Source organism: Bos indicus, chromosome 23 (genome assembly GCF_029378745.1).
Source record: "Bos indicus isolate NIAB-ARS_2022 breed Sahiwal x Tharparkar chromosome 23, NIAB-ARS_B.indTharparkar_mat_pri_1.0, whole genome shotgun sequence".
Lineage (NCBI taxonomy): Eukaryota > Metazoa > Chordata > Mammalia > Artiodactyla > Bovidae > Bos > Bos indicus.
In genome coordinates, this window is record NC_091782.1 from 13,636,846 (window position 1) to 13,664,595 (window position 27,750).

The 27,750-nt window shown below is 42.2% G+C and overlaps 1 protein-coding gene across 5 annotated transcripts in view; it reads right to left on the minus strand.

Annotated features, from left to right (window-relative positions):
* The window catches only part of BTBD9 (BTB domain containing 9), a 414,263-nt gene that overhangs the window by 78,336 nt on the left and 308,177 nt on the right, over positions 1–27,750 (minus strand). For all 5 annotated transcript variants that reach the window (XM_070777439.1, XM_019985625.2, XM_070777438.1 and 2 more), the window contains one exon: positions 26,497–26,686. In XM_070777439.1, the coding sequence (XP_070633540.1) occupies positions 26,497–26,686 (190 nt within the window). The remainder of the gene's footprint in view (positions 1–26,496; positions 26,687–27,750) is intronic.

Consider the following 27,750-nt stretch of genomic DNA (forward strand, 5'->3'; position numbering starts at 1 on the left):
CCCATGGACGATACAGTCTATGGAATTCTCCAGGGCAGAATACTGGAGTGGGTAGCCTTTCCCTTCTCCAGGGGATCTTCCCAACCCAGGGATTGAACCCAGGTTTCCCACATTGCAGGCAGATTCTTTACGAGCTGAGCCACAGGGAAAGCCAAAGAATACTGGAGTGGGTAACCTTTCCCTTCTCCAGGGGACCTTCCTAACCCAGGGATCGAACCCAGGTCTCCTGCATTGCAGGCGGATCCTTTACCAGCTGAGCCACTAGGGAAGTCTTCTAATTTCTCTCAAGGTAACATGAAGATCACCCATAATTCCAGTAATTTTGTAAACACACTCATGGTAAAAATTGCTTCTCTGCTTAATGATCTATTATGAATATTTTTTTTACTAACTTTTTTTTGGCATCATCAAATATTTTCCCTCATCTTTTGTACTGATTTCATAGAATTTTACTGTATGGATGCCCCAGAATTTATCTAAATAGTCCTCTTATTGTTGGACATTTAGGTAGTTGACAATATTGTACTGTTATGAAACCTCTGTGATGAACATTCTTAAACTAGATCTATGATTATTGTCTTTGAAAGTTGCTATAAGTAAAACTCCTGCAACAGGGTTTATTACACCTTGACATGTATTATAAAATAGCTGGATACCTGTCCTCTCGCCCCCAATGACAGGCTGTACCAATTTATACTCATGCTACCAGCAGTGTATAAAAATGCTTTGCTTCTGTACATCATCACCAGTATTGTATATTATCTTTTAAAATACTGCCAATTTGATAGATGAAATATATTTCATTACTTTAATTTGCAGCTTTTTACTTACCATTGAACTTGAGCATTTTTACCCATTTTCTACTTATATTTATTCGTTTGTTAATGACTTACAAGATGCCCTTTATATTTAAAGGATATTAATCCAGTGCCTATCACAGTTTGCATGCTGATGATATTAATTTTTATTAGCCCACTCTATCGATCTTTACCTCAATAATTTCTCCTGGCCTAAATTCTTTTTTCTGAACAGCAGCCAAGTGCACATACTGGTTGAGACATCTCCTCACTAGTCCTCTATTAAGAGTCCCTGGAGGCTAAAAATGTGGGGTCAGGGTGACTCCTGAATGGAAAAGGAACAGTGATGGATCTCAGGTTGTCTTCACCTACACTTAGGAGTTTTAAAGAGAGATTCTTCTTTTTTTAACTGAATGAAAAGATTCTTTAAATTCTATGGGTCTATCTGCTAAGTCGCCTCCAACTCTTTGTGACCCATGGACTGTATAGCCCACCAGGCGCCTCTGTCTATGGAATTTTCCAGGCAAGAATACTGGAGTGGGTTGCCATTTCCTAATCCAGGGATCAAATCCGTGTCTCCTGAATTGGCAGGCAGATTCTTTACCACTGAGCTACCTGGAAAGCCCCTCGAATTCTATAGTGCTCTACAATTTTCAAAAAGTTCACACACACAATTTCATATAATCCCAAAATAACCCTTTTAAAAATCCTCTCCCCCTGTATTGTCCCTCCCTCTCCCCATTCTCCCACTGGCAGCCACCAGTTTGTTCTCTATATAAGAGGTATTTATTTTATGTGCCCAGATGCATATTTGCTTAGAAGGTAGGCTTAGCCAGGAACGAAAACCCCTCTGTTGATTCAACTAAGGGAGGAAAAAAAAAAAAAAAAAAAGCAAGCACAGCTTAAAGACTCTAAATGAGAAATTGGCTCCATCTCTTTTTTTTTTCCCATGGAGAGAAATTTTAGTTCTAATAAGGCACAACGGTAAACCCCACCAACTCCCTTCACTTCTTTCCCTGCCAGCAAAGTCTGTTCCTGTATCTCGGCACCTGCAACAACACAGCAGTATTCCCGACTTGTAATCTGCCAGAAAAGGTCTGCCAGGTGAGCTGGCCCAGGACAGACACACTCCCTCTGACTCTAATTGAGAGCAGCTCCTTAAACATACCCCTGACATCTGCACGCCCCCGCCCACACATCAGAAGCTGTTCTCAAAAGGAGCTGCATAAAGGCAGCTGCTGGCCAAGATCTATCGCTGCAGATCAAGTTTGTGTTTAAGCTGTGGCCACAAACCCCTCTACCTAATGAGCACAGCATGAAATGCCTGGTGATATTAAATGTTGTCTCCTCCATCTTCCTTATTCTTATTGTGGAATTTCCCTGAAAAGCAGTGAAGTGCTAGGCTTTTTTAAAAAATTGATTAGCAGGTGTGATTTCGCTTACATCTTCCATAAACGCTCTGGCTGGCTGCATACCATTGATTACTGGGGGTCAGTTTACAGCAACTAATTGCTCTCCTTGCTAGTGTTTTGATACGAAATTCAATAGCAAATATGTTTTCAAAACTCTTGTCTTTGCGGCTTGAGTCAGAAGTGACTTGAGGCAAACCCAGTGGACTGAATTTTCCCTTCTTTAAAATAATTGCTCTCTCATCAGTCTGTGAAGAAAGTTTCCAAATTATAGCATTCTAATTGGAAAGTCTGCATTATGCATGCGATGACAAACTATGTTGTGCTGAGCGGCACTTTTTTCATCCCTTTCTTAAGGGATTAATTCTGTGCCAGATTGTGAACAATGGCTGAGGTTTAACGGTGGAGATCAACAGCTTCTCCACTGAACTGGTCTTTTGGATCAGCAGCAAGAATCTGTTTTGCCTCCTTCTAACTGTCCATCATTTGTGGGAGACTCCACTGGAAGGCCAGGGGTCAAGACAGTTGTTCTTGCCGAGTTTTCCCATTTGGACGAAAACAGACAACTAAGCAAAGATCAACTGCCATGGTATTAGCCATATAACAATAATTTATCATCAGATCCATTTCCAATCTCTCAGACAAAATGAAAGGTACTTCTGACCTCAAAAATGTGTACAGACTATTCTTTGTTAAAATCTTCAGAAATAAAGTTCCTCAGAAATAACTGTCTTCCATTAACAATTCAACAAATATTTGCTGACTATTGACTAAGTGACACTAGGCAAGTCACTTAACTTGTGTTTCAGTTTCATCCCTTGTAAAATGAAAGGTCTACATCTGATGGTTTCTAAGGGCTCTTCCAGTTCTAACATTTTGTAATTTTTTGCGTCAGTCTATGCAGAACAGGGTTTGGGTTTTTGGTTTTTGGGTTGTTTTTTTTTGGCATACCTATCCATTACATAGTAACTCTTCCTTTTTTAAAAAATTGTATTTATTTATTGGCCATGCCCTGTGGGATGCAGGATCATAGTTCCCTGACCAAGGACTGAACCTGTCCCCCTTGTAATGGAAGTGCGGAGTCTTAAACAATGGACAGCCAGGGAAGTCCCAGTAACTCCCCTCTTTGAGTATGGATTCTGGCCCAACCTTAAGGTATATGTAGTGGGTTCCTGAGTTCTGTAGACACAGCTGTGTTGCAGGAAGGCATATGACCCTTGCTGAGCCGATCAGATTTCATACAAAAAATTTACAATTATGTAAGATTTTACCATAATTGGTGCTATTCATTTAAAATGATGATAAAAATGCAGACATTCTGGAGGGACCCTCTTTCATCAGAAGCTCAAAGTAGTAAAGAAAGTCATCTGCAGTGAGAAGTAAACAAGACAGGTGGTATGGCCCAGGAAGGGTTGTCTGGCCTCCTTGCAGGATGACCAACATCTGATTTTAGTCCCCAGTGCCCTAGTGGGGGCCACTGGAGTTCCTGCCTTGGTGTTCCATGAGAAATTTCCCAACCACTTTAATAAACTCACCATTTAAGGCTTAAGCCATCTTCATCTGGTTTCTGTAGCTTGGAAACAAAAGGGCCTAAGATAAGCTCCTAGCGGAGTGCACGAGGCAGAAACGAACAGACGTTCTGATGATGAGGATGACAATGACAACGTGATGGCTATGGGACCAGAGAGATGACAAGGTGAAGAACCAGGATGGTGAGGAGGCTCACTCTGGACAGCAACCTTTTCACTGAAACATGAAAGCAGAGCCTCTGTTGAAGCCAAGAGGGGGAGGACTGCAGTGTGGGTGAAAAAGCAGAACGGGCTTCAGAATAGTTTCCATGAGGCCTGCCGCGCTGCAGGGAGTGGCCTTGCAAAGACAGAACAGTCAGCGTGGTTTATAACTCTCTCCAGCAGTGGCACTGAGAGGGTGGAGGGGAGAAAGCAGGGGTGTCAGTGACAAGGCAGAGACAGTGCAGGATGAGGGCAGTGAAGTGCAGTACGAGTGTTTGCCACTTGAGGCTGCTGAGGAGTTACCTGGAGTCAGAGGGGGCTGACCACCTGCCAGAATAGAGGGAGGGGGATGGGAGCTCATGACAGGCTTCCCTGGTAGCTCAGACAGTAAAGAATCGTCTGCAATGCAGGAGACCCGGGTTCGATCATGAGGCAGAAGAGAATTTGTGACGGACACAAGGGTGAAGGAGAGAGGTGTGGTGGAGTTCTGGTCACAAGAGGCAATTTCATTCAGTGCTTTCTGTCACTCTTCTGAATGAGGAGCAGAAAGATAAACATCATGTTAGAGGCTCTGTTCTAAGCTCTGCTACTGAGAGGCAGGAGAGGGCCTGTCACAGCTGCCAGAAGGAGTGAGTACAGCTTCAGAGGAACAACTTTACTGGTGGGAAATGGATTTTTCCCCAAGATGAGAGGGCTCCTATTGCCAGCTGTCAGAAAGTTCAATTGTGCAGCTTCTTCCTCAGGTGAGGAGCGAGGTCAAGCTGAGAAGAGCTGCTGGCCAAGATGAGATTCCCAGCGGGAGCCTGGAGCCAAGAGCCAGCACCCTACCAAAGCACGTGGAGCAGACCAGGTAGCTGTCCTGCAGATCCAGTCACGGAAACTCCCAGGGAGGAACCACCATGGGTCCCCGCCTCTACGTGGGCCACAACCTCGCAGGGCCAAGGGGGCATGAAAAGAAGAAAATGCAGACTGCTTGCCAGATGGAAGGGGAACTTGGGAAATACCCTAGTCAGAGGACATCAGAGCGTGCACGTACCTTCTGACATTGTTTAATCTCTCATACGTCTTAAGAGGGTGACTTCTCTAAGAGAGGAAGAAATAATGACACTGGCTCATAATCTTATCTCACAGTTGGTGTGGGAAAAGGTAAGCATAAGCCCTTGGCTGTCTGGCATGGCAGCTTCTGTGTTTAGTCACTGAAGCTCTGGGGTGAGGAAAGGTGAGGAGACACATATATACTCGGGCTCCACCATGTAAGTTAGTTCACTGAGAAAGCGGGAAATAAAAGCGGATAAACGCTATATCCTCTTCAGTATAATCCAGGGAAGTGATCTGAAATGCAGAATACACCTGCAGGATACAGCTAGACAGAAAGCTGGATGGGACACAACTTTGACACAATGCAAAACTACCAACTGTTAACAGCTAATTTAGACCATCATTTCACTCCTTGGAGGGATTAAGTTTTTAATTTCAAGTTTTAGGTGATGACATAAAAGATAACAGCAAACTACCAAACAGTATGGCTGCAGCTGCAACGTTTAATAAATACTGAGTGTGGAACGAATGGGGAACAGCTAATCATAATCTCACCTCACATTCACACAGATCTCAACGGCTTCAAAATGTTTTTGCATATATTATCACATTTTGGGGAAAAAAACAATTTATAATCAGCACACTTCCTGCTTTCAATGCAAATCTATTTTTCTAACTTACTTGGTTAATTTTTTTTAACATGGGCTAAATACTGCCCAAGCAATCTTTTACAGATTATTCAATCACTTGGCAAACCCTTTATTAATAAGTAAGTTTTAGCCAAGGCTTAGATTTCATCCTACACAGTCCAATTTGATGAAAATTCTTTCATTGTATGCTTTCAATGTGGATATATGAGAAAAATTTTTCCAGGCCAAACAGCCCTAGAGAAGAAAAGCTGTTTTCTTCTATTTTCCAAGGTGACTCTATTCAATATAGCCCCCCTTCTTAAGCAAGATGCTGGCATCAAAAATACTGGGAACCATTTCAAATGGTTTTGTTATATTTTAAAAGGTGAAGTCTCATTATGTTGCAGACCTTTTCAAGCAGTGACATGCTAAGCAGATAAGCGGCCTTTACAGATCTTTCCCTATGTTTAAATTTGGCATCATCAATTCCCCTCTCTGCAGCAAGGCCAGCTGCCTTGATCTCAGCAGCATCCTCATCATGACGTGTAGACACAGTCAGTGAGATTGGCCCAATCTGGTTCACCAGCAGGATCCAAAAAGGACGTGGGAGAGGCAGAAATGGAGAGGTCCTGTCCTGACCACAGGCTTAGCTCCCTAGGGATCGAGCCCAGCTCCATTTGCCATGAGGGGCTGTTGGGATTTCAAAAGAGAAGAATCAGTTTCTTCCCTTAACAGCTGAAGGCAGTATGCACTTGTGTGAGCTTTTCTTTCCCTACTCGCACTTCTGTGAAATTACTAGGAGGGTGAGAAGAGAAGGGTATCTTAAATTAGAGCTCCAAGCTCACTAATCTACCAGTTGAGTTGTAGGGGATTTTCCTTCTTGGATCTTTACACTTCTGACTCCAGTGTAATCAAGTGGCCCCAGTATGGCGGGAAAGCAAAGTCACTGAGTTCCAGGTGCCCCACGTACCACCACCCAATCCCCATCCCACACTCCCTTTGGCTTTCAGGACCAAGTCCAGTCAGCAGGAACTGCCCTGACTGTGCTTCTAGAGCCAGGACCACGCATGGTGCATGGTTCCCAGCACAGTGCCTTACACATCGTCAGCTCCACTGAGTTAAACTGAAGGAGGACACGGGGACAGGACAGGATGATGGAAAGGAGATGGAACTACAGATAAACCTCTTTTCTCACAGGATGAGTTACCAGCACAACATCTTTCAGGGATCTGTAGCCTGAGTTACATTTCAATCTGCACATATGCCAGCCAGTCCTCCACCCCCACACCATTTCGGAGAGTCTCGGTTGAGAGGTCATTTATGAAATGTATCAACTCTGACTATGATTTCATCTTTTGAGCTCTCTCTTCTGCCCCTCCTCTGACCACATGTTAATATGTGCCCACATGCGCACAGCCTATGAAGCCCCAAGAAGCAGAGCCAAAGAGAAATAATAAGCTCCATAGCTCCTTTTCAGTCCCTTGGGTCAGGTGTTCATAGGAATTCCTGTCTGTGGCGAACTCACAGTTTAGCTACAGGCAGATCTTTGTATTCTCTCAACCTGGTGATAAAGGGAGAGAATGGAAGGGCAAAACAAGGTGGGAAGGCTCAACTCTGAATATTACAGGCAAGAGAGTATTCCAGCAGGGGTGAATTACAAGGCAGAACTCTTCCCATCCAGTCGTGTAATCTCTACATTTGCTCTCCCCCAATCTCTTCTCTGGGCACTCTGAACACTGCCAGCACTGTCTTCCCACGCTGTCTCTCTTTCTTATCAGCCTGACCTTTCACCCAAATCAGATCTGGGTTTCAATCTTTGCCCCAGCTTTGAGTCCTCTTCTCTTTCCCACAGGGCACAATCTACAAAGTCCTGAGCTCTTGCTGAAAATGATTTTAAAACACTGTGTGTCCAATCCTTCTGCAGAAGCACCTGCATAGGTCACTCCACCTTCACATCCTCTCTCTGCTAAGTGGCTGCTTTCCTTCTGTCGTGTCCCCAAATTTCCTATTTATTGTCATATTTACACCTACACAATGAAGTGCTTGCCTGTGCTCTCCCTCATATTTACTCTATCTAAATTTCCTTCATTTAGGTCTCATCTCTAATGAACTTCCATCACAAAATTCCTCTGCAAAGGCTTTCACATGAAAAAGACCTTCTAAAACAAAAAAATAAAACTATAATAAGTTACAACTACTATAAAATTTAAACACTTAGAGTAAGCAGATTATTCTATTTGAAGTTTGAGGTATCTCACAAATCATAATCCTCTTTGGGATACATGACATATCATTAAAATAAAGACATTAATGAGAATAATGACATCTTCTTCACAAATATGTAAGAGTGAGAATCCTAACAATGATAAGTACTTACAAACAAAAGATAATCAATTAGTTTAATAAGTAACTGTGTGAGAAATCTTTTGAAGAATGGCGAAAGGCAAGAAGAAAGGTGAGATTTTATGTAATCTTTCATAACGGCTAGAGGGAAAAAATGGATAATTATGTTTTTCAATGGAATTCTTTTGATCACTGGCCACTCAGTACAGTTTTCTTGATCCAGGTCTTCAAAGCTGAGATCTTAAGTTTTGATTCAAATGCTTTCAACTGAACGTTAATAACTCTAACTTTTCTAACTGCTAAACAGCCATAATTATATTAAACTAGTGTGGGTGTCGGGACAAAAGGCTAAATGGGCAGTTGTCATTTTCTTTTCTGGAATCACCTCTGCTGTTTCCCCAGAGTGGGGGGCCCCGGGTGAAGGCTCCAATGGGGAGGGATGTGAGGGTGCAGCTTCTGTCTCATAAACACTCACTGGAACTGCAGTGTGGCTTCCCCCTCCCTCCCATGTTTATTTGGTTGAAGGATCGTCAGACAAGAGAAAAACACTCCCTCTTTGGAATGTATTCTGCACGAGCTGCCTTTTTAGAAATAACCCTCCCAGGTGCTGACATGAATATTCACCAGAGTATGCTGGGTACAGGGGCCAGCCTCCACGCCATGTACGCTAATCCTTCAAAACGTATTCCAGGCAAGCTACCAGGGTAAAACTCCTGTACAGAAATCGGTGATGGATATTGGATGGCTGAAAGGAGAAAATCTGAGTGAAGGAGGCAGAGATGAATAAATCACTCACATCTGTCTAAGGCCCTCGGCAGCTAGACTTGTCACTTGGACTCAAGCACAGCATGAGGCTTCATTAGAATACTATGTGAATTAAACTGTTTCTTTTGTTCATCTGGCTTATCTTTCCTCATTAAGAAAAACAAACATGTACCTCCCCTGTGCCCCAAAGCCCTATCTATTGGACCCCTTGTTCCTTTCTTTCTGTACCAGGCACCCTGAGAACACAGGTACGGTACCACGCAGGCACCAATGCAGCCATACGGGCATGCGTATACACCCCTGCGCACACACACAACACCCCACTCTGCCTCACTGCCCTGACACATTCAGAAAGATAGAGGCAGAAAAGATTAAGAACCTCACAAACCAGGGAAGGAAGGAACTGTCACGGTGATGAGATCCCAGGCTTCTCAGGACCCTCCTCAGGACTCTGGGACTGAATCCCCAGGACTCAACACTGCGGTTCATGCTGAGGGCAGAGGGGACCTGGTGAGGCAGCCTGTCCAAGTCACACAGGAAACTGTTACAACTAATGCTCTTCTGACAATGTTTACGTGTCGGGGGCTGGGAGACATTCCTGGGGGTAATTTCGAAGGAGCTAGCACTGGAACTGTTCTAGCTGTAAGCACAGTTCAAACTCTAATAGTTTAGGGCATCCAGGAGGTTGGGTGATCCTATCAGGTCAAAGAGAGAAGGAATATGAGTAAGGAGGAAGGAAATGGTAGCTTCTGCGACACTCTGGATCAAGTTGTCCCTCAGCCTATTTGGACCACAAAGGGCTCCACCAGCTCTCCTGCAGCCTCTGATGGACACAAGGACGATCCGAGGCAAAATGTAGCAGTGGCACAGCAGACGGGCCCAGAGGCCAAACTCTGCAGCTATCTTGAAACCTTATCTTCTCAGATTTATAATCTGTTAAACGAGGTGTAGGGTAGGGGAAGAGAGGGAGACAGAGTCTAATTTGGATGATCTGTGGTTCCTAAAGTAACACAATGATAAATCCTTTGGTACTTCTTATAAAGTATCCATAACAAAAAGGTGTATATAAAATGTAAACCAATATTTTTTAAAATATGCTATAGTAGCAGAACCCCTTTTACAAACATCTAAGAACCTATGGTTTTTCCAGTGGTCATGTATGGATGTGAGAGTTGGACTGTGAAGAAGGCTGAGCACTGAACAATTGATGCTTTTGAACTGTGGTGTTGGAGAAGACTCTTGAGAGTCCCTTGGACTGCAAGGAGATCCAACCAGTCCATTCTGAAGGAGATCAGTTCTGGGATTTCTTTGGAAGGAATGATGCTAAAGCTGAAACTCCAGTACTTTGGCCACCTCATGCGAAGAGTTGACTCATTGGAAAAGACTCTGATGCTGGGAGTAGGAGGAGAAGGGGACGACAGAGGATGAGATGGCTGGATGGCATCACTGACTCGATGGACGTGAGTCTGAGTGAACTCCGGGATTTGGTGATGGACAGGGAGGCCTGGCGTGCTGCGATTCATGGGGTCACAAAGAGTCGGACACGACTGAGTGACTGAACTGAACTGAACTGAAGAAGAACCTCAATATTCATAACAGGTAAAAGCAGAACCACTCTACCAAGGTCCGCGGTGGGGCCTCATCTGCCAGACTTCCTCCTGCGGTCGCCAAGGCTCAGCCCCCGTAAAACACAGTAGGAAAAATCACTGGGTCATGGTGTATACTGTGACCCCAAACTAAATGCTGATATTAATGCTCATATCTTTAAATAACAGCCTTATATTAATAACTTATTATTCACACTTTTTGAAACCATGAAGGGCAAATGGCTTCCCTAATTCTTCACTTTTACCTGTATGGACTAGAGCTGTTAGTGAGAAATGGAGTTGAATAGATAAGAGCACTGGTAAACTATGGCCTGCGGCTGCCTCTTTTTGTAAATAAAGTTTTATTGGAACACAGTGTGCCCTCTCACCAGAGTGGAGCAGCTGTGACAGAGACTATAGTATACAAAGTCTAAAATTACTATCTGGTGCTTTATGAAAAAAAGTTTGCTAGTGCCAGGAACAGAAAACTAAAGCTCTTCATATGGAGCAATAAAGAGCTATGGCACCAAAGCAAGAAATAAAGGTATAGCTTAAGGCTGAGTTTAGTCCAGAAACATCTAAAATCCCTTTCTTCTGTTGAAAGTTTTCAGTAGATTTTCATGTAGCAAATTCTACATAGAGCTGTTAGATTCTGCTTAGTCCTAATCCCACCACTATTTCTGTGACAACTGTACAGACAATTGTTGGCTTGTTTTTCACCCCAAATTTCTGGTATTTCTGCTAAGAGTAAAGGAAGGAAAGAAGGAAAAGAAGGAATAGAGGGAGAGAGGGAGGGAAGGAGGGAGATTCTAATTAAAAATGAAAACCTGAAAACCATTCCCAAATCTGTTCCCTGAACTGATGAAGGGCCTAGGCGCTACATTCTCAAACTGAAGATACATGCAAGCACAACAGACACTTGACCAAGACCCTCCAGATCTCTATGCAAGAGCACGGAGGCAGCAGAGTAGGGTGAAGAAGTTATAGAGACATTTAAAGTCAATAGTTCAGTTCAGTTCAGTCGCTTAGTCATGTCCGACTCTTTGCAACCCGTGGACTGCATGCAGCACACCAGGCCTCCCTGTCCATCACCAACTCCTGGAGCTTACTCAAACTCATGTCCACTGAGTCGGTGATGCCATCCAACCATCTCATCTTCTGTCGTCCCCTTCTCCGTCCGCCTTCAATCTTTCCCAGCATCAGGGTCTTTTCCAAGAAGTCAGTTCTTCACATCAGGTGGCCAAAGTATTGGGAGTTTCAGCTTCAGCATCAGTCCTTCCAAAGAACACCCAGGACTGACCTCCTTTAGGATGGACTGGTTGGATCTCCTCGCAGTCCAAGGGACTCTCAAGAGTCTTCTCCAACACCACAGTTCAAAAGCATCAATTATTTGGCGCTCAGCTTTCTTTATAGCCCAACTCTCAACATCCATACACAACTACTGGAAAAACCATAGCTTTGACTAGACAGACTTTGTTGGCAAAGTAATGTCTTTGCTTTTTAATATGCTGTCTAGGTTGGCCAGAGCTTTTCTTCCAAGGAGCAAGTGTCTTTTAATTTCATGGATGCAGTCACTATCTGCAGTGATTTTGGAGCCCCCCAAAATAAAGCCTCTCACTGTTTCCATTGTTTCCCCATCTATTTGCCATGAAGTGATGGGACTGGATGCCATGATCTTAGTTTTCTGAATGTTGAGTTTTAAGCCAACTCTTTTACTCTTCACTTTCATCAAGAGGCTCTTTAGTTCTTCTTCACTTTCTGCCATAAGGGTGGTGTCAATCTGCATATATGAGGTTATTGATATTTCTCCAGGCAATCTTGATTCCAGTTTGTGCTTCATCCAGCCCTGCATTTCACATGATGTACTCTGCATATAAGTTAAATAAGCAGGGTGACAATATACAGCCTTGACGTACTCCTTTCCTTATGTGGAACCAGTTTGTTGTTCTATGTCCTGTTCTAACTGTTGCTTCTTGACCTGCATACACATTTCTCAGGAGGCAGGTCAGGTGGTCTGGTATTCCCATCTCTTGAAGAATTTTCCATAGTTTGTTGTGATCCACACAGTCAAAGGCTTTGGCGTAGTCAATAAAGCAGATGTAGATGTTTTTTTGGAACTCTCATACTTTCTTGATGATCCAACAGATATTGACAATTTGATCTCTGGTTCCTCTGCCTTTTCTAAATCTAGCTTGAACATCTGGAAGTTCATGGTTCATGTACTGTTGAAGGCTGGCTTGGAGGATTTTGAGCATTAAAGTCAATAGGTAACACACAAAAGTTATATGGTCAACGATAAGGCAGTTAGTATGACAGCAGTAAAACACTATTATCTCAGGAAGATGACACCACAGACTAAACCACACCAATTAGACAGACAGGGTTGTTTATCAGTCACCAGGAGACAATGAATCTGTAAGGTTCTATCCCCTTGCTCTCTCTCCAGTGCTGTCTACTGGGGTTATAAAAAGCATCTTACAAGATACCTGACCAGGGCAGTATGATCACAGAACAATAAAAACCTTATAGTGCTTAGTGTTTTAACACAGCTACTCATTTGGAATCTTTAATGAAAATAATTTTAAATCAGTTCACTTCAGTCACTCAGTCGTGTCCGACTGTTTGCGACTCCATGGACTGCAGCACACCAGGCTTCCCTGTTCACCACAAACTCCCGGAGCTTACTCAGACATGCCATTGAATCGGTGATGCCATCCAACCATCTCATCCACTGTCATCCCCTTCTCCTCCTGCCTTCAATCTTTCCCAGCATCAGGGTCTTTTCCAATGAGTCAGTTCTTCCCATCAGGTGGCCAAAGTACTGGAGTTTCAGCTTCAGCATCAGTTCTTCCAATGAATATTCAGGACTGATTTCCTTTAGGATGGACTGGTTGGATCTCCTTATAGTCCAAGGGACTCTTTAAATGGATGGGCTCCATTTCAATGTTCTTCCCCAAAAGTTCCAAATAATATCCATAAATTCTTTCCTTTTTCTCTGAGACTAAAATACACAGCTAAAATCCCACTACAGCAAACACAATCATGACAAAGCAATTTACCCTTCTACCAAGAATGCTATTATCAACAAGATATTATTCACTGGGTTACTGCTAATTCTCAAACAATTCTTTATAGATAATGCTTTATCTATTTCTAACAGGACTATTATGAACTTCATAATAAGTATACAATTTGGTTATAGATGCTTTATTATTCAGCTTCCCTGGTGGCTCAGATGGTAAAGAAGCTTCCTGAAATGCAGATCAAACCTGAGTTCGATCCTTGGGTCAGGAAGATCCCCTGGAGAAAGGAATGGCTACCCACTCCAATATTCTGGCTTGGGAGAATTCCATGAACAGAAGAGCCTGGCGGGCTATAGTCAGAGCTGGAACACAACTTTAATCCTCACAGATGAAGTGATTACAGAAAGTTAGATATTGAGAAAAAAGTTGACAAGGGCTTGCATTAGACATCAGGGGACAATTAAATGATATATGCCTAAGGGACTTAGGAACAAAATCTATTATCTTAGACCACAGCTACCCCTTCCCACAAGGTTCTTGAGGTAAGCACCCACCAAGGAAAGTCTCAGAAAGTGGGAAGCAAAGGGACACTTTATTGCTAGTAGAATTTTGTCCCCAAACTCTAATGCAAGAGACGTAAGACACGGCACGGCATACTCAAGTTGGTTATGCTTAAATAGCTTCACCCAAAGCAAGTTAGGAGGTCTGTTCTGTCCCTTCTTCCACTCACAAAACTTGCTTCTTACCACTCCCAAATGGAGGAAGGATCAACTTAATACACCTTCTAGTACCACCGAGGCAGAGTGGGTACAGCACAGATCATGGTCCCCCCTACCTAGCCCTGAACTACCCTGGGCTGAGGTAGTAACCTTACCCTGTCCACCCTAAAAGATAAAAAAGGAAATAAGAAAGTCCAAGGAGAAGAAAGATTGTGTCTGCTTGTTGTGAAGATAGAGGAGAGGAGAGAGAGATGGGGAAGAGGTAGGAACAGAGAGGAGAGAAGAATTAGCAGAAGTAGTCCCGGCCATGCCACTTAGGACCCAGTGGAAGACAAGAGACACAAGCAGTGCTTACTGAACTGTGGCCCCTCTCACTCCTGCAGACTCACACATCCGATCAGTATCTCCCCTGGAAAAGGACTGAAGGCTCTGACCAAGACCCCCATTTGGGGGAGAAGTAAAACGGGGATGGGGAAGGCACAAGAAACCATGGTAGGGAAAGAAGAGGGTATTTTAATTTTTTCTCCCAAGACAGAATTGTAGTATTGCTACAACCACTCTCTACTTACTGTACTTCTCATTTCAAAAGTTCCAAAAACCAGAAATATTCACTGTAATCTTACAAACAGCACATTCTAAGAACTTAGGAGAAGACTGGATGTGATAAGATAGTTATTGTCCAATATTCCCTTGGAAAGTCAGAGGTCTTTTAATGTATCTTTTCACCCTAGAGCTGATGGGCATGACTGTTTAAACTCCAGATGTTAAAAACTGAAAATGTTATCTCTAGCTGGACTTTTGACATAATTAACCTACCATTACAAAATAACATGGATATGCAGTCAAGTCCTGGTATTAGAATTTTATATGTACAGAAAAAAAGTCAAGTCTCTCTAACCTGAGTTATAGGTAAACAGGTATTTTGGTTAATCAAATATGTCTGGTTAACAGATTCCATATGGACTGCCAACTTGAAAAAAAATTCAGGAATGTTTAAAATACACTTAGCTAGAATAAAACCACACCAAATAAAATGTATTTTCCTTTTGAGGGCACTTAGGATCTTGCCTGCTTCCCAAATTTTATTAGGTACATCCACTTTCACTGTGCTGGTAAAACATGAAGACCAATTGCAGTAAATTAAATGCTGGTAATAGTTTGTAACAGAAACTTAGTTTTTTCCAAGAGGTAAATTTCATGAATAAGAAATCAAATATAGATAAGCAGTAATGCTTCTCATTTTGGGTAAGAATTACCCAGTAAGCAGATATACGCTTTTTATTTACAGGACATTTCTGAAACTGAGAATAATATAAAGTAAAATGATCATATTTACTATTTTAGATACATCCAGAAGCTGTGGGCATTTTAAAAAGTAAATAGGAAAAAAAAATACCGAATTATATACTTTAAAAGGGCAAATTATACATTATATGAATATCTCAATAAAGCTGTTTTTTAAAAATAAACCGAGCATATGAAATATGGAGATTTATAAAAATCCCAAAGCAGATGTGAAAAGTCAAGCAGGAGGTAGGGTCTGCAGCAGAGTTGTTGACTGGATGAGCCAACTCCTTGCTATGACCCTCAACTTCTTTGCCAGCCGTGCTAGGGCTGATGGCATGACAGTTCTACCTAGTAACTAAGTGGAAGTTGGCTAGGTAGGGCTTCAAATAAAGCTTTGGATTTTCCTAATAAAAAGAGACAGACGTGACTGTCAGGGTTCTCCACACTTAAAAGTTTGTGTTTCCCTTTGTTCTTTTCCTTCCTGCCTAAATGCAGACGTGGTAGTTAAAGCTGTAGCAGCTGTCTTGTTTTTCTGAGGCAAAAATACAAGGGGAAAAGACCAAGATAATCAAAAAGCTCACTGAACTGCAGAACCAATACTTAGCAGCCACCCACCCATATACTTTTTATGTGAGAACCAAACAGATAAACAAAAGCAAAACAAAACCAAATAATTTTTAAAAAGCAAACATTTTTAAAAAGTCTTTCTTGGGAATTCCCTGGTTGTCCAGTGGTTAGTACTCCACACTTCCACTGCTAAGGGCCCAGGTTCAATCTGTGGTCGGGGAACAACTAAGATCCCACAAGCAGCATGGTGCAGCCATAAATAAATAAATAGTCTTTCTTAATCAGTTTCTTTGTTATTTGAAGCCAAATGCAAGCTTCTTTGGAGCACATGAGGGCTAGGAATAAAAATAAATGTTGTCAAGTCTGAGCCACAACATTTAATGAAAAAATTTCTATAATTTACCTCAGGAAATGAGGGTGGGTTGAACCAGAAGATACAATGCCTTCTCTCACCTTCTTTTTAAGGCCATAAGAGGCTCTGTAGGATTGTGAAAAAAAATTGGAATTGCCATGTTCACGGTGGAGAAAAGAAAAGGATCTCAAGTTATACTGCAGTCTCTCCACATTTTAAATGGAGACACTGAAGCAGCTAAACCTCCAGAGCTACTGAAAGACACAACAACTAAAAGGACCATTAAATTGTATGGAAAATCGAAACAGTCTTGACTGGTATTTGGTTACAGTAAAAGGATAATGCAGCAAGGCTGGTAATGTCATAATCATTGAGGGACATAGTTTCAGACATCATAAGGTAAAAGGAAGAAAAAGGAACCTTACCACTTGCTCTTAAGGGCACAGGAAAGAAAATCCAGGCAGAAGGAAAAGCACACTCTGCATTTATCTATGTAACCAATAGCCCTTATACTGAATCTGATACATTGTTGAAAGAGGTGGTTCAGTTCAGTTCAGTCTCAGTCCTGTCTGACTCTTTGCCACCCCCTGAATCCTTAACACAACAGGAAAAAAAAAAAAAAGATTTCTTAGCCCCACCTAAGGCCCTGAGTGTCCAGGCAAGTTGCTCAAAGTAGTCCTGTAAGGGCACCAACCAGCCTGTCATCATAATCACTCTTTCTAAGAGAAGGATGCACAATGGAGGTGGATGGATGGAGAAGAAGGGGAGGTGGAACAGTTGTTCTTGATCTCTGCGCTTCTGCTTGTCCTTCACCAGAGATGCAAGGATGTTATGGTCCAGTGCCTCTGTGGTTACCAGGTTACCAAGCGTAAAGTCGAGAGAGAGAGAGAGAGAGGCGTAGAGACAGACAGACACCAGGTGCTACCGAGATCACCCAAAGCATCTTCACAAGGTGACAAATGTGTGCTCCTGGTGGTGGCTGGGAAATCTGATTTGAGAGTACCTGAGGACTGAAGGTTTTAAAAGATAGATTACTGTGTTGTATTAATTCAAGGAGTAATTTCTTAAATGAAGGTGATCCTTCATCAGATTTCAAAACAACTTCATTTCCTTAATACTCAAAAGATAGATTTGAGCAGTTTGATGTATTAAATTTGTAGAAACTTTGGTCAGTTTGCTGAAAGCCCTGTACTTCTGCTAGCCTTCATGAGAACAGCCACATTTCTGTGACACAGCATGGCCAATCCTGTAGGAAGCAGCCTTTAAAACATCACCAGACTCAAACCACAGGAGTAGGTTGATGCTTTCCCTTCCTTTGATCTTCCAAGGTAAATGGTTCCAGTTTATTAAAATGATTGTTTAAAACACTACTGGTAAAGTATTTGTTTTAGAGGGGTCTCAAATAACAATTCTGAATAATTACTAAACATATATTTGCACATAAAATACTGGGTCCAATGGGGTTGATATCCTCTGTAAAAACGTCTTCTTGATGGGTTAATCTTTGAAAACTGAAAGGACTTTTCTTTTCATGTATTCAGCTATATTTTATGATGACTAGTTGTCAAGTTCTCTAATCGCTCAAGGGAGATAAATGGTTGACATGTGAGATAAATCAAACATAAACAAACACACACACATACACACACTTTTTTGGGGGGAAGATTTAACCTTTCCTGTTTTTCCAAAGAATATCTGAATTCTAGTCCCCTTCCTGTATTTTTAACAAGCAACTGAGTTGCCATAGTAATATTTTCTGGTCTTGAAATACCTCTAGGATGAATCTAGCTGAGACATATTTACTGTTCCCCCAAACTCTGCTATCGTTTCTAGGCTCCAGGATTTCTGGTCCCCTTAGTGTTCACACGGTTCAGACTCTAGCATCTACTGGGAACCACAGATAAAATTTTTTATTCAACAATTGTTCTGGGAACCAGAGTTCTGAGGTCTGAGGGTGATAAGAGAAGACTTTAGTGCAATGCAGATAGGCTGTGAGAGAAACTACGCTTGGTAAATAAATCATGGATCAGCAAGACAAGGAAGAATTCTCTGGTTCAAGGCTGTGACAGATGACATTCAGCATGACTGATATGGAGCAAATTGTGTAAAATATCTTTCCAATTTTGACTAGAATTATATGCAATCTTAATCCAAGCCAGAAGAGTCATATTTTTAGATATTTGTTGTATTCTTTAGACTACAAAAAGGAAATTTTTAGCTCTCTAGGTCACAAAGAAGGTTTTCCTAATGTAAATAAAAGTATGCTTGCCTGCGTAGCACTCAGACAGAACGAAATGGAAGCAGCGTGAAACGCAAGGCAGCCGTCCTTACCTGTGCTCATGTCAGTGTCTAACACCAGAGCTTCATCTTAGTCATTTGTGGGAGATGCCAGATCTTTAGCAGTTTCCTCACATATGCTTAGAACAGACACACTGAGCAAATATGATGTCCAATTTAGTTGATAGATAGGACTCCCTTTTGTGGCACTAACATACTATGTTGTCAGCTCAGTCAATGAGTGTTTATTGAGTACTCACAGCATGGAGAACTGTACCAGGCACTTGGAAATTGCTGCGAAGACCCAAGTTCATCTCAATACTACAATCACTATCTTCAACTTGAGATTATCTGTGGGACTATGAGAACTTGAGGACAGCACACATGTAGCAAATACTCATATAACTATAAAGCATCACTTGAGTCATTGGCTCAATTTCTCTCCCCATCCTTATTGGACTAGGCGTTCATTTGGAGCTACTGAATGGGGCAAAAATGGTATGGTTTGTGGTTCTTCTTTTTTTCTGTGCCTGTCCTGTGGGAGGGAAGTGGATGAGCAATAGTTTGGTGGGGTGGTCAGCAGAGGTAAGAAGGAAAAAACTGCAGTAAAAAATTGGATTTCTAATTTATAGCCTGAATAGATAACCCGGAATGACTGCAGTCACACAACAGTGAAAGGCCAGCTGAACTGAGCACGGACTTAAAAGCTCAAAAGGAAGGAAAAATATGTTGGGATGAATAAGGACCACAGTGGCATATCTAGGTGTTTTTTTCAAGGATCAACTTGCTATTGTTTTGTTTTATCCATGCTTAATAACTGCAAGGCATAAACTAATTTGTGGTTCAGAAGTTCTGTGGCAGATTAACTTTTTCATTGGCAGAATTGTGTTTTTTTTTTCCCCTATTGCAAAGTCATCCCCACAAACTAAGTCACCCCCACAAACTTGGTGGAGACTATGAATATCCACCAAGAACATACTTTGGGATAGATTCATTTTGTTCTAACATACTATATGCATATAATATTTTCCAACTGAGGAAATGTTATTTGAGGAACTCAAAATATTTTTGTGTCATTAACTCCTTAATCCTCATAACACCCAGGAAGGCTGTGGGTTTATTTAGCTTCATCTATCTGTGCTGTTTCAATCTTTCAACAGCCTACTTACTCACAATTAGGTTAGTTAAAGCATTATGGGTATTTTACTTACAGTATTGCTCATATCAATTACAAAACCATCATTTTCAAGCTAATGTAAGAATTGTTAATTTAATTGACTATCTTATAATTAGGGTTTCAAACAAAGTGCTGTCATTTATTAGCTGAAAAAGATTGGGCGATAGGCATGCTTAATGTGCAGCATATGTGATTTCTCATACTAACCTCAAAACACTTAAAAGGACATCATGATTAGCAAGCAGAAAGATAGTAAGTTTTAACCTTAGGCAACAGAGGGACTATAAGACATCAGGTAGATTAGGTTAGTTACTATGACTCTACCTTAGTTATTTTTATGTGGTCAGGCCTCTGAAGATTTCCTGTTATTTAAATCTTAATGTTTTTAAAATGGCATGAAAATGATATAATTACTACTCAGTTACCCACTTTTAAGGCACATTCCAGGCAATTTCTCTCATTTCCTCTCAAAATGAATAACTTCCATTGTGCCTGTAAACCTAGCAACAACAAAGACAAACGCCTTTATTTCCAAGTTAAACTGCCTGCTCTGGCTCCTGGGGATGAGAAATAAATGCCAAGGATGGGGAGAAAGTTTCATATAAACTCAAGGCGTCCTAGCCTCCTGCTTCTTTCCCGGGAGCTGGTTGGACAAAGGCGGTCAGGAACAAAGAAGGTAGCTTCCAAAGGCATGCGGGCTCCCCAGCTCCGCCCTCCCCTCCTCAGTAAAGAAGCCTCTCCTCTAACAGAGCTAACAAAACACCGCGATGGGTATACGGCGGTCGGTGGAATGGTTCCGGGAGCTGGTGACTGAACACATTAACAGAAACAGTAACAAGACATCTCAGGGCTGTCGCCCTGAACACCCCCTTCCGCCTCTCGCCTGTCGCTCTCCCTCCGTCACTGTGCTCCAGTCACCCTGGCCTCTCTGCCGCTCCTGAACTTGCCTCGCCTATTCTGCGCTCACATGCTTGTTGCAGGGCCCTGGCATTTTGCCTGTGAGGCTCATCCCCCAGGTCCCCAAGCGGCTTGCCCTTTCCAGCCTTCTGGTTCTGCAAGGTGAGGCCTCCCCGACCACCCAATCTAAAACTGCAGTATCTCCGCATCCAAGTCCTCCCTCCTGATGGTTCCATCTCTGAAATATCTGACACGTTACAAATAGTGCTGTTTACTGGATATCCACCACTGCCTGCCTCCTCCCAATAAGACTGTCAGTTCTGCGAGAGCACTGATGTTTGTTTTCTGTACTCAGTGCTGAATCCCCAGGGCTTAAACAGTGCCTGGCACTTAGTACAAGGCTCAATAAATGTTTGTTGAGTGAATGAAAGAAAATGGAGGCAGGAGGAGATGATCAGAGATCATGTTTCCAGGTCTGCCTTTTCAGGACCCCCAAGGGTACTTATTGTAGCAGACGCACTAGCAGGATTAGGGTCTCACAGATGGTTGTTAGCCTTGGTCATTGTCTGCCAAGAAGCTCTGCTTGTCTACCCAGCTACAGGGGAAACTCTCAGGCAAGAAAGAAACGGCATGGGTGAAAACACACGAGCAAGAGAAATCTTACCCACGCAGTAACTCTGTCCTTTCTTAGGAATAAAGAATGCAATGATCAAGATAATCCATGTTTGAGACCTTTGCCTCCGTGTTCACCATCGACAAAGAAACCTGAAATTTTACAGTTAGCGTACCATGTGATTGGACCTCCAGAGGAAGAGGTTCCAGGACTGCCAGACTCCTCCCTCTTGGCTGGAGAAAATGCTGGTCACCCAGCTCTGGAATGCTCTCCCTTTAGGTGCTGATTCAGAATCACTGGGCTTCTGTGGACACAGTGACTAGGAGAGCAACTGAGTCATCACCAACAGCAGAAGCTGGGGGTTAAAGGTCACTGACTGATCAACCTGTTATTTGTCAATAAGCAGCTATCTGGACACATCAGCTGCTGCTAACCATGGCCTGCCAAGATATCCACCGTTGCCCACAGGCATTGGCAGTGGAGAAATCCTTCTCCCTTTCCTCTTCTTGAGCATGTCACAGAAGATGCAAATGCAGTTCCTCACAACATAATGTTAGTTTCCTAGAGACGTGTCTCTTTGCGTGTTCAGCCAGTTACTTGGGGCTTCAATTGCATGGATTTTCTCACTGCAAAAGCAATAGCCAGGCTTACGGATGATGGAGGTTTCACACAGTGCTGAGATACACAATTCTGCCTTCGGTTGTACTCACATTCACCAACCCTCTCTGAGTCAGGAAAAGAAAAATTGTTTGGGAGAACCATTTTCACTTCACTTTTAAAGAAAACCAAATGGGACTGTTCTCTCATGTCTCTCTTAAGTTCCAGTGACACCTTTTTCTGGAGTTAGATTCAACATCTGTGATTCTTTGAGTAGAGCCAGAAGCCAAGGTAGCCTTGCCACACAAAAAGCCTGTTTGTCTCTCTCTGAGTCGTCACCGTGGCAACAACCTCATGAAGTCCCTGCTGGATCTAAAATTCTAGATCTCCCACTATATCTCTGCTATATTCCCCCTTTTTTTATTGATAGACTACCTCATCTGCACATTCAATTTGTCAAGGAACGCTTATTCTGAGTTGCCACAGGCTTTATATATCAGATGAGACTGGGAGGAGGCAGTAAGTAAACAATTATAATACAAACATGACAAATGCCCTGGGAGGAATTACACACAATACACTGACTAGGGATGTCTGAATCAGCCCAGGAGATGACAGAAGGTTAGGGAAGCATTCCCAAAGGAGTGAAGTCTTAAAGGGGTCATAGAGCCAGGTCAGAAGAACTGATGAGAAGACAGTGAGATACACATGCAGTGAGAACAGCATGTTCAAAGAACTGAAGGGAAAGAGAGGGTGACGTGCAGAACTGCAAGTAGCTGGATAGGCTGAGATAGTACGTGTGGGGGTGGGAGGAGAGGCAGGAGACAGGCTGCACAGACAGAAGGGAGCCACAAGTTCTTAATGCCTTTGTCTGAACTTTCTCCTGAAGGCAAATAATAGCCATGAATCCTCTGAGGAAGGGGCAGGACCATATCAGACTTGTGTTAACAGTGTGGGAGGTGGCTGCAGGTAGGGAAAGGAGAGCTAGACAGAGAAGAGAACTTACAAAGGTGCAGCTACAGTGATGGCAGTGGACGTGGGGAAGACAGGAGGATCTGTGAGATATATAGGAGCTGGTACTGACAGCTGATCGGTTCTGTGGGGGAGGTGAGGAAAAAGAAGGAATCCAGGAAGATGTTTTTGACTCAGTGGATGGATGGTTGGGTGGGGTATACCAAATGAGATGAGAAAATCACAGTATGAGGCAACCTGAACAGGGAAAGAGGAGAAGGGTGGGACTCCATTTCTGACATTTGCTTTCAGATGCACATGGACCAGTGTTAGGTGGCAGGGAGATGTGTGGTACCAGGTAAGCAGACAGAATACAGGAAACGTTAAAAGAGAATGGGCAGAGCTGCTAAGCAGCCAGTTTGCTTCTATCTTCGTTGGCAAGAAGACGGGTCTTCAAATTAGAAATGGCAGAACAAACATAATAAAGAGAAAATTGAAGCCCCAAACAGTGAAATGAAAGAAAGAGAGTATCCAGTCAATTTAAATGATTTCAAGTCTCCTGCTCAGATGAGTTACACAACAACCCTGCTGAAAGAAATTGCAGCTGTAATCTCAGAGACACGATTGGTAATCTTCAAGAAATTGTGGAGACTATAAAACAAGAGAAGGACAACTGTTTTCCAGATTTTTAAAGTACAGAGTAAAAGATTGTAATGGGAAATATGCAGATAAGTTTCACACCGTTTATGACAAGGATTCTAGAATGACTTATTAAATAGGTGGCTCATGATTAGTTAATGCATGCAGCTAAGAAAAAGGAAGGAGGGGGTGTTGTTTGCTGAAAGAAGTTTATTTGTACTTCTATTTTGTCCAGACTGAATGTGGCTTGTCTCCTTCCCCTTCTGAAGCACAATGTGAGCTCTCGGGCCTGCAGGACAAATTCACAGCTTCTCTATCTGTGATTTGTTGCCCAGAGTACTCAGCCTGTACGTGACCCTTTATGTAAAGAGGTTGACAATTTAAATGAAGAAATTAACAGAATGAATTCTCCAAGAAATTCAGCATCAACTGTCAGTGTACCTCAGGAATTGATAAGCAGACTTAACTTCTGTACTATTAGCCTGAACATCACAAAACCTTTGCCTATTAGAATCCTACTACCTTATTTTTTGTGCTATTTCTTTCTTTACAAATACTAATTTTAAAATGAGAACAGGAAACAGTAAGGCACCTGGGAACGTTTCCCCCAAAGATGGGCACAATAAGGGGCAGAAACAGTAGAGACCTAGTAGACACCGAAGAGGTCAAGGAGAGACGGAAAGAATACATGGAAGAACTGTACGAAAAGGATATTAATGAAACAGATTACTGTGATGCTGTGGTCAGTCACCCAGAGCCAGACATTCTGGAGTGTGAAGTCAAGTGGGCCTTAGGAAGCACTGCTGTTAATAAAGCTAGTGGATATGATGGAATTCCAGTAGAACTATTCAAAACCCTAAAGGATGATGCCATCAACGTGCTGCATTCACTATGTCAGCAAATCTGGAAGACCCAGCAGTGGACACAGGACTGAGAAAGGTCAATCCTCATCCCAATTCCCAAGAAGGGTAGTACTACAGAATGTGCTAACCATTGGACAATTGCACTCATTTCCCATGCTAGTAAGGTCATGCTTAAAATCTTGCATGCCTGGCTTCAGTATTATGCAAATCAAGAACTTCTAGATGTCCAAGCTGGGTTTAGAAAAGGAAGAAGAACCAGAGATCAAATTGCCAACATTTGCTGGATCATAGAGAAAGCAAGGGAATTCCAGGAAAACATCTTCCTCTGTTTGACTAACTAGGCTAAAGCCTCTGACCGTGTGGAACATAAGAAACTGTGGAATGCTCTTAAAGAGATGGGAATACCAGAACATCTTACTTGTCTCCTGACAAACCTGTATGTGGGTCAAGAAGCAATAGTTGGAACCCTGTATGGAACAACTGATTGGTTCAAGGTTGAAAAAGGAATACAACAGGGGTGTCTGCTGCCAGGCTTGGATGAGTTACAAGCTGGAATCAAGATGGGCAGGAGAAATATCAAACACCTCAGATATGCAGATACAACTCTAATGGCAGGAAGCAAAGAGGAACTAAAGAGCCTCTTGATGAAGGTAAAGGTAGAGAGTGAAAGAGCTGGCTTAAAACTAAATATTAAAGGGGGGGGGGCATTTGGCCCCATTACTTCATGCTAAATAGAAGGGGAAAAGGTGGAAGTAGTGACAGATTTCCTCTTCTTGGACTCTGAAATCACTGCGGATGGTGACTGCAGCCACGAAATCAGAAGGCAACTGCTTCATGGCAAGAAAGCTATGACAAACCTAGACAGTGTGTTGAAAAGCAGAGACATTACTCTGATGACAAAGATCTGTATAGTCAAGGCTATGGTCTTCCCAGTGGCCACGTACAGTTGTGTGAACTGGACAGTCAAGAAGGCAGAGTGCCAAAGAATTAATCCCTTTGAACTGTGGTGTTGGAGAAGACTCCTGAAAGTCCCCTGGACAGCAAGGAGATCAAACCAGTCAATCTTAAGGGAAATCAACCCTGAATACTCACTGGAAGGACTGATGGTAAAGCTGAAGCTCTAGTATTTAGGTCATCTGATGTGAATGGCTGAATCATTGGAAAAATCCCTGATGCTGGGAAAGATTGAGGACAGAAGGAGAAGAGGGAGTCAGAGGGTGAGATGGCTGGATGGCAACACTGATGCGATGAACACGAGCTTGGGCAAACTTTGAGAGATGTGAGGGATAGGGAGCCTTGGTGTGCTGCAGTCCATGGGGTCACAAAGAGTCAGATACGACTGGGCGACTGAACAACAACAATACCTTATTTTTTGTGCTATTTCTTTCATTACAAATTTTAACTTTAAAATGAGAACAGGAAACCATAAGGCAACTGTGGTGGAGAACAATGTGGGGGAGGCAGTCACGGCTCACCAACACCTCCACCTCTGGAAGGTTAAGACACAGTGTAAAATATTCTTATGTTTTATATATATATTAATATGCATATTAATATTGTGTGTGTGCATATACATACACACACACACACATTAATCTTTCAGAGACCTCTTAGAACTTAAAAAAAAAACGGGAAGCCTATTCAAGATCCAGATGGCTCTTGAACTAAAGTATATCCTCTGGGGGATGTCACCAGTCTTATATTTTAAAATAACATGATCCTACAAATCAAGCAATACTGGATTCAAGTTCCCTTCTTAAGGCAAACCAAAACAAAATGAAAACAACAACCAAAAGTCCAGACATGAAGACTATTAATAAGGTCTTTTAGTACCAGGTTTCATACTCAGATATGTTTGGTTCATATATAAAGTCATCTACTAGAGTTGAAAATGAGTTTTGATTCCATATAGCCTCTTTGGACATTATCCTGTAAGTCCCTAACCAGAACAAACTGAGACATGAGTTGAAGGTTAAGCCATATCCAGGGAGAGACCTGGTCCTTTCCCTCCACAAATTGCATCTAGTCATTTTGGTGCATCTCATCATCAGAAAATCCAAACAAACACCTTGTATAACTTTGTCCCTCCCTTTCTTTCCACCCCCTCCTCTCAACATTTAGAGGCAAGAACAGAGGAGGATCTTCACTGAAGTTACTGGGATCTCCAATGTACCAAAACACAATTTGCACATGTATCTTCCATTTTAAAAGTAATAAATGACAGGGAATCTTCTTACCGTATTGACCCGATCATGTAGGGCTGTGCCAGCTGAACCACAATCGCACCGCTTCCTAGCTGATGACACGTATAACCAGAATCCCAGTCATAGTTCTTAGTGTCCCCATTCAGCAAGGCATTTCGGCTCCGACTGACTCCTTCAATCACACTGGCACAATCGGCGATTGTTGCAACGTTCTCCATGGGAACTGTGAATCCAAAACAAGATTCAGCATCAAGAAGCCAAATATATCCCAGTAGTTTGCTACAAACAAAATTAATTAATTACTATCAATGATAAAACAAAAATTACAGCATATTGACTACCTCGAGATATGAACACATTTAAAACACATACGAAACAGTTTCTTAAAAAGTTGAACCTAAGGCTGAAACAAACCAAATCATATGCGACAATTAACACTAAAGAATTTTATTATAAAGAAACATGATACCCTATAAAATACAGAATGGATACAAACACTACAAAATATTAGTACAATGGGAAACCACACAGTGATTGAGATTAATAAACCACAGCCATATCCAAATGGATGAATCAAAAAGCAATGCTGAGTGAAAAAAAGCAAGGCACAGAAAAACACAGTGTAGGATTTCATTTACACAAAGTTTTTTAAAATGGCAAAACTAAAAATACAACTTGTTTAGGGGTACATATACAAATGTAAGATAAAAAGGAAATCCAGGGAATTATTACACAAAATTTATGCTCACTTGTATGTGAAAGAGGAATATGAAATCTTTGAGGGACCCCTACCAATGTGTCTAAACATTAATTGATTTCATTTCCAAGATGAAATCCTGGAAGGGCTTCAACTTTTGGTCTTATTCTATTCTCAAGTGAGGCAATAGGTACACGGGCACTTGTTTTATTAATATTCTCTAAACTACTCATATTTATTGTTGTCGTTGTTCAGTCGCTAAGTCATGTCCAACTCTTTGCGACGCTATGGACTGCAGCACGCCAGGCTTCCCTGTCCTTCAGTATATCCCAGAGTTTGCTCAAACTCATGCCCATTGAATTGGTGATGCCATCCAACCATCGCATCCTCTGTCATCCCCTTCTCCTTCTGCCTTCAGTCTTTCCCCAAATCAGGGTCTTTTCCAGTGAGCTGGCTATTCGCATTAGGAGGCCAAAATATTGGAGCTTCAGCTTCAGCATCAGTCCTTCCAATGAATATTCAGGGTTGATTTCCTTTAGGATTGACTGGTATGATCTCCTTGCATCACAATTTGAAAGCATCAATTTTGT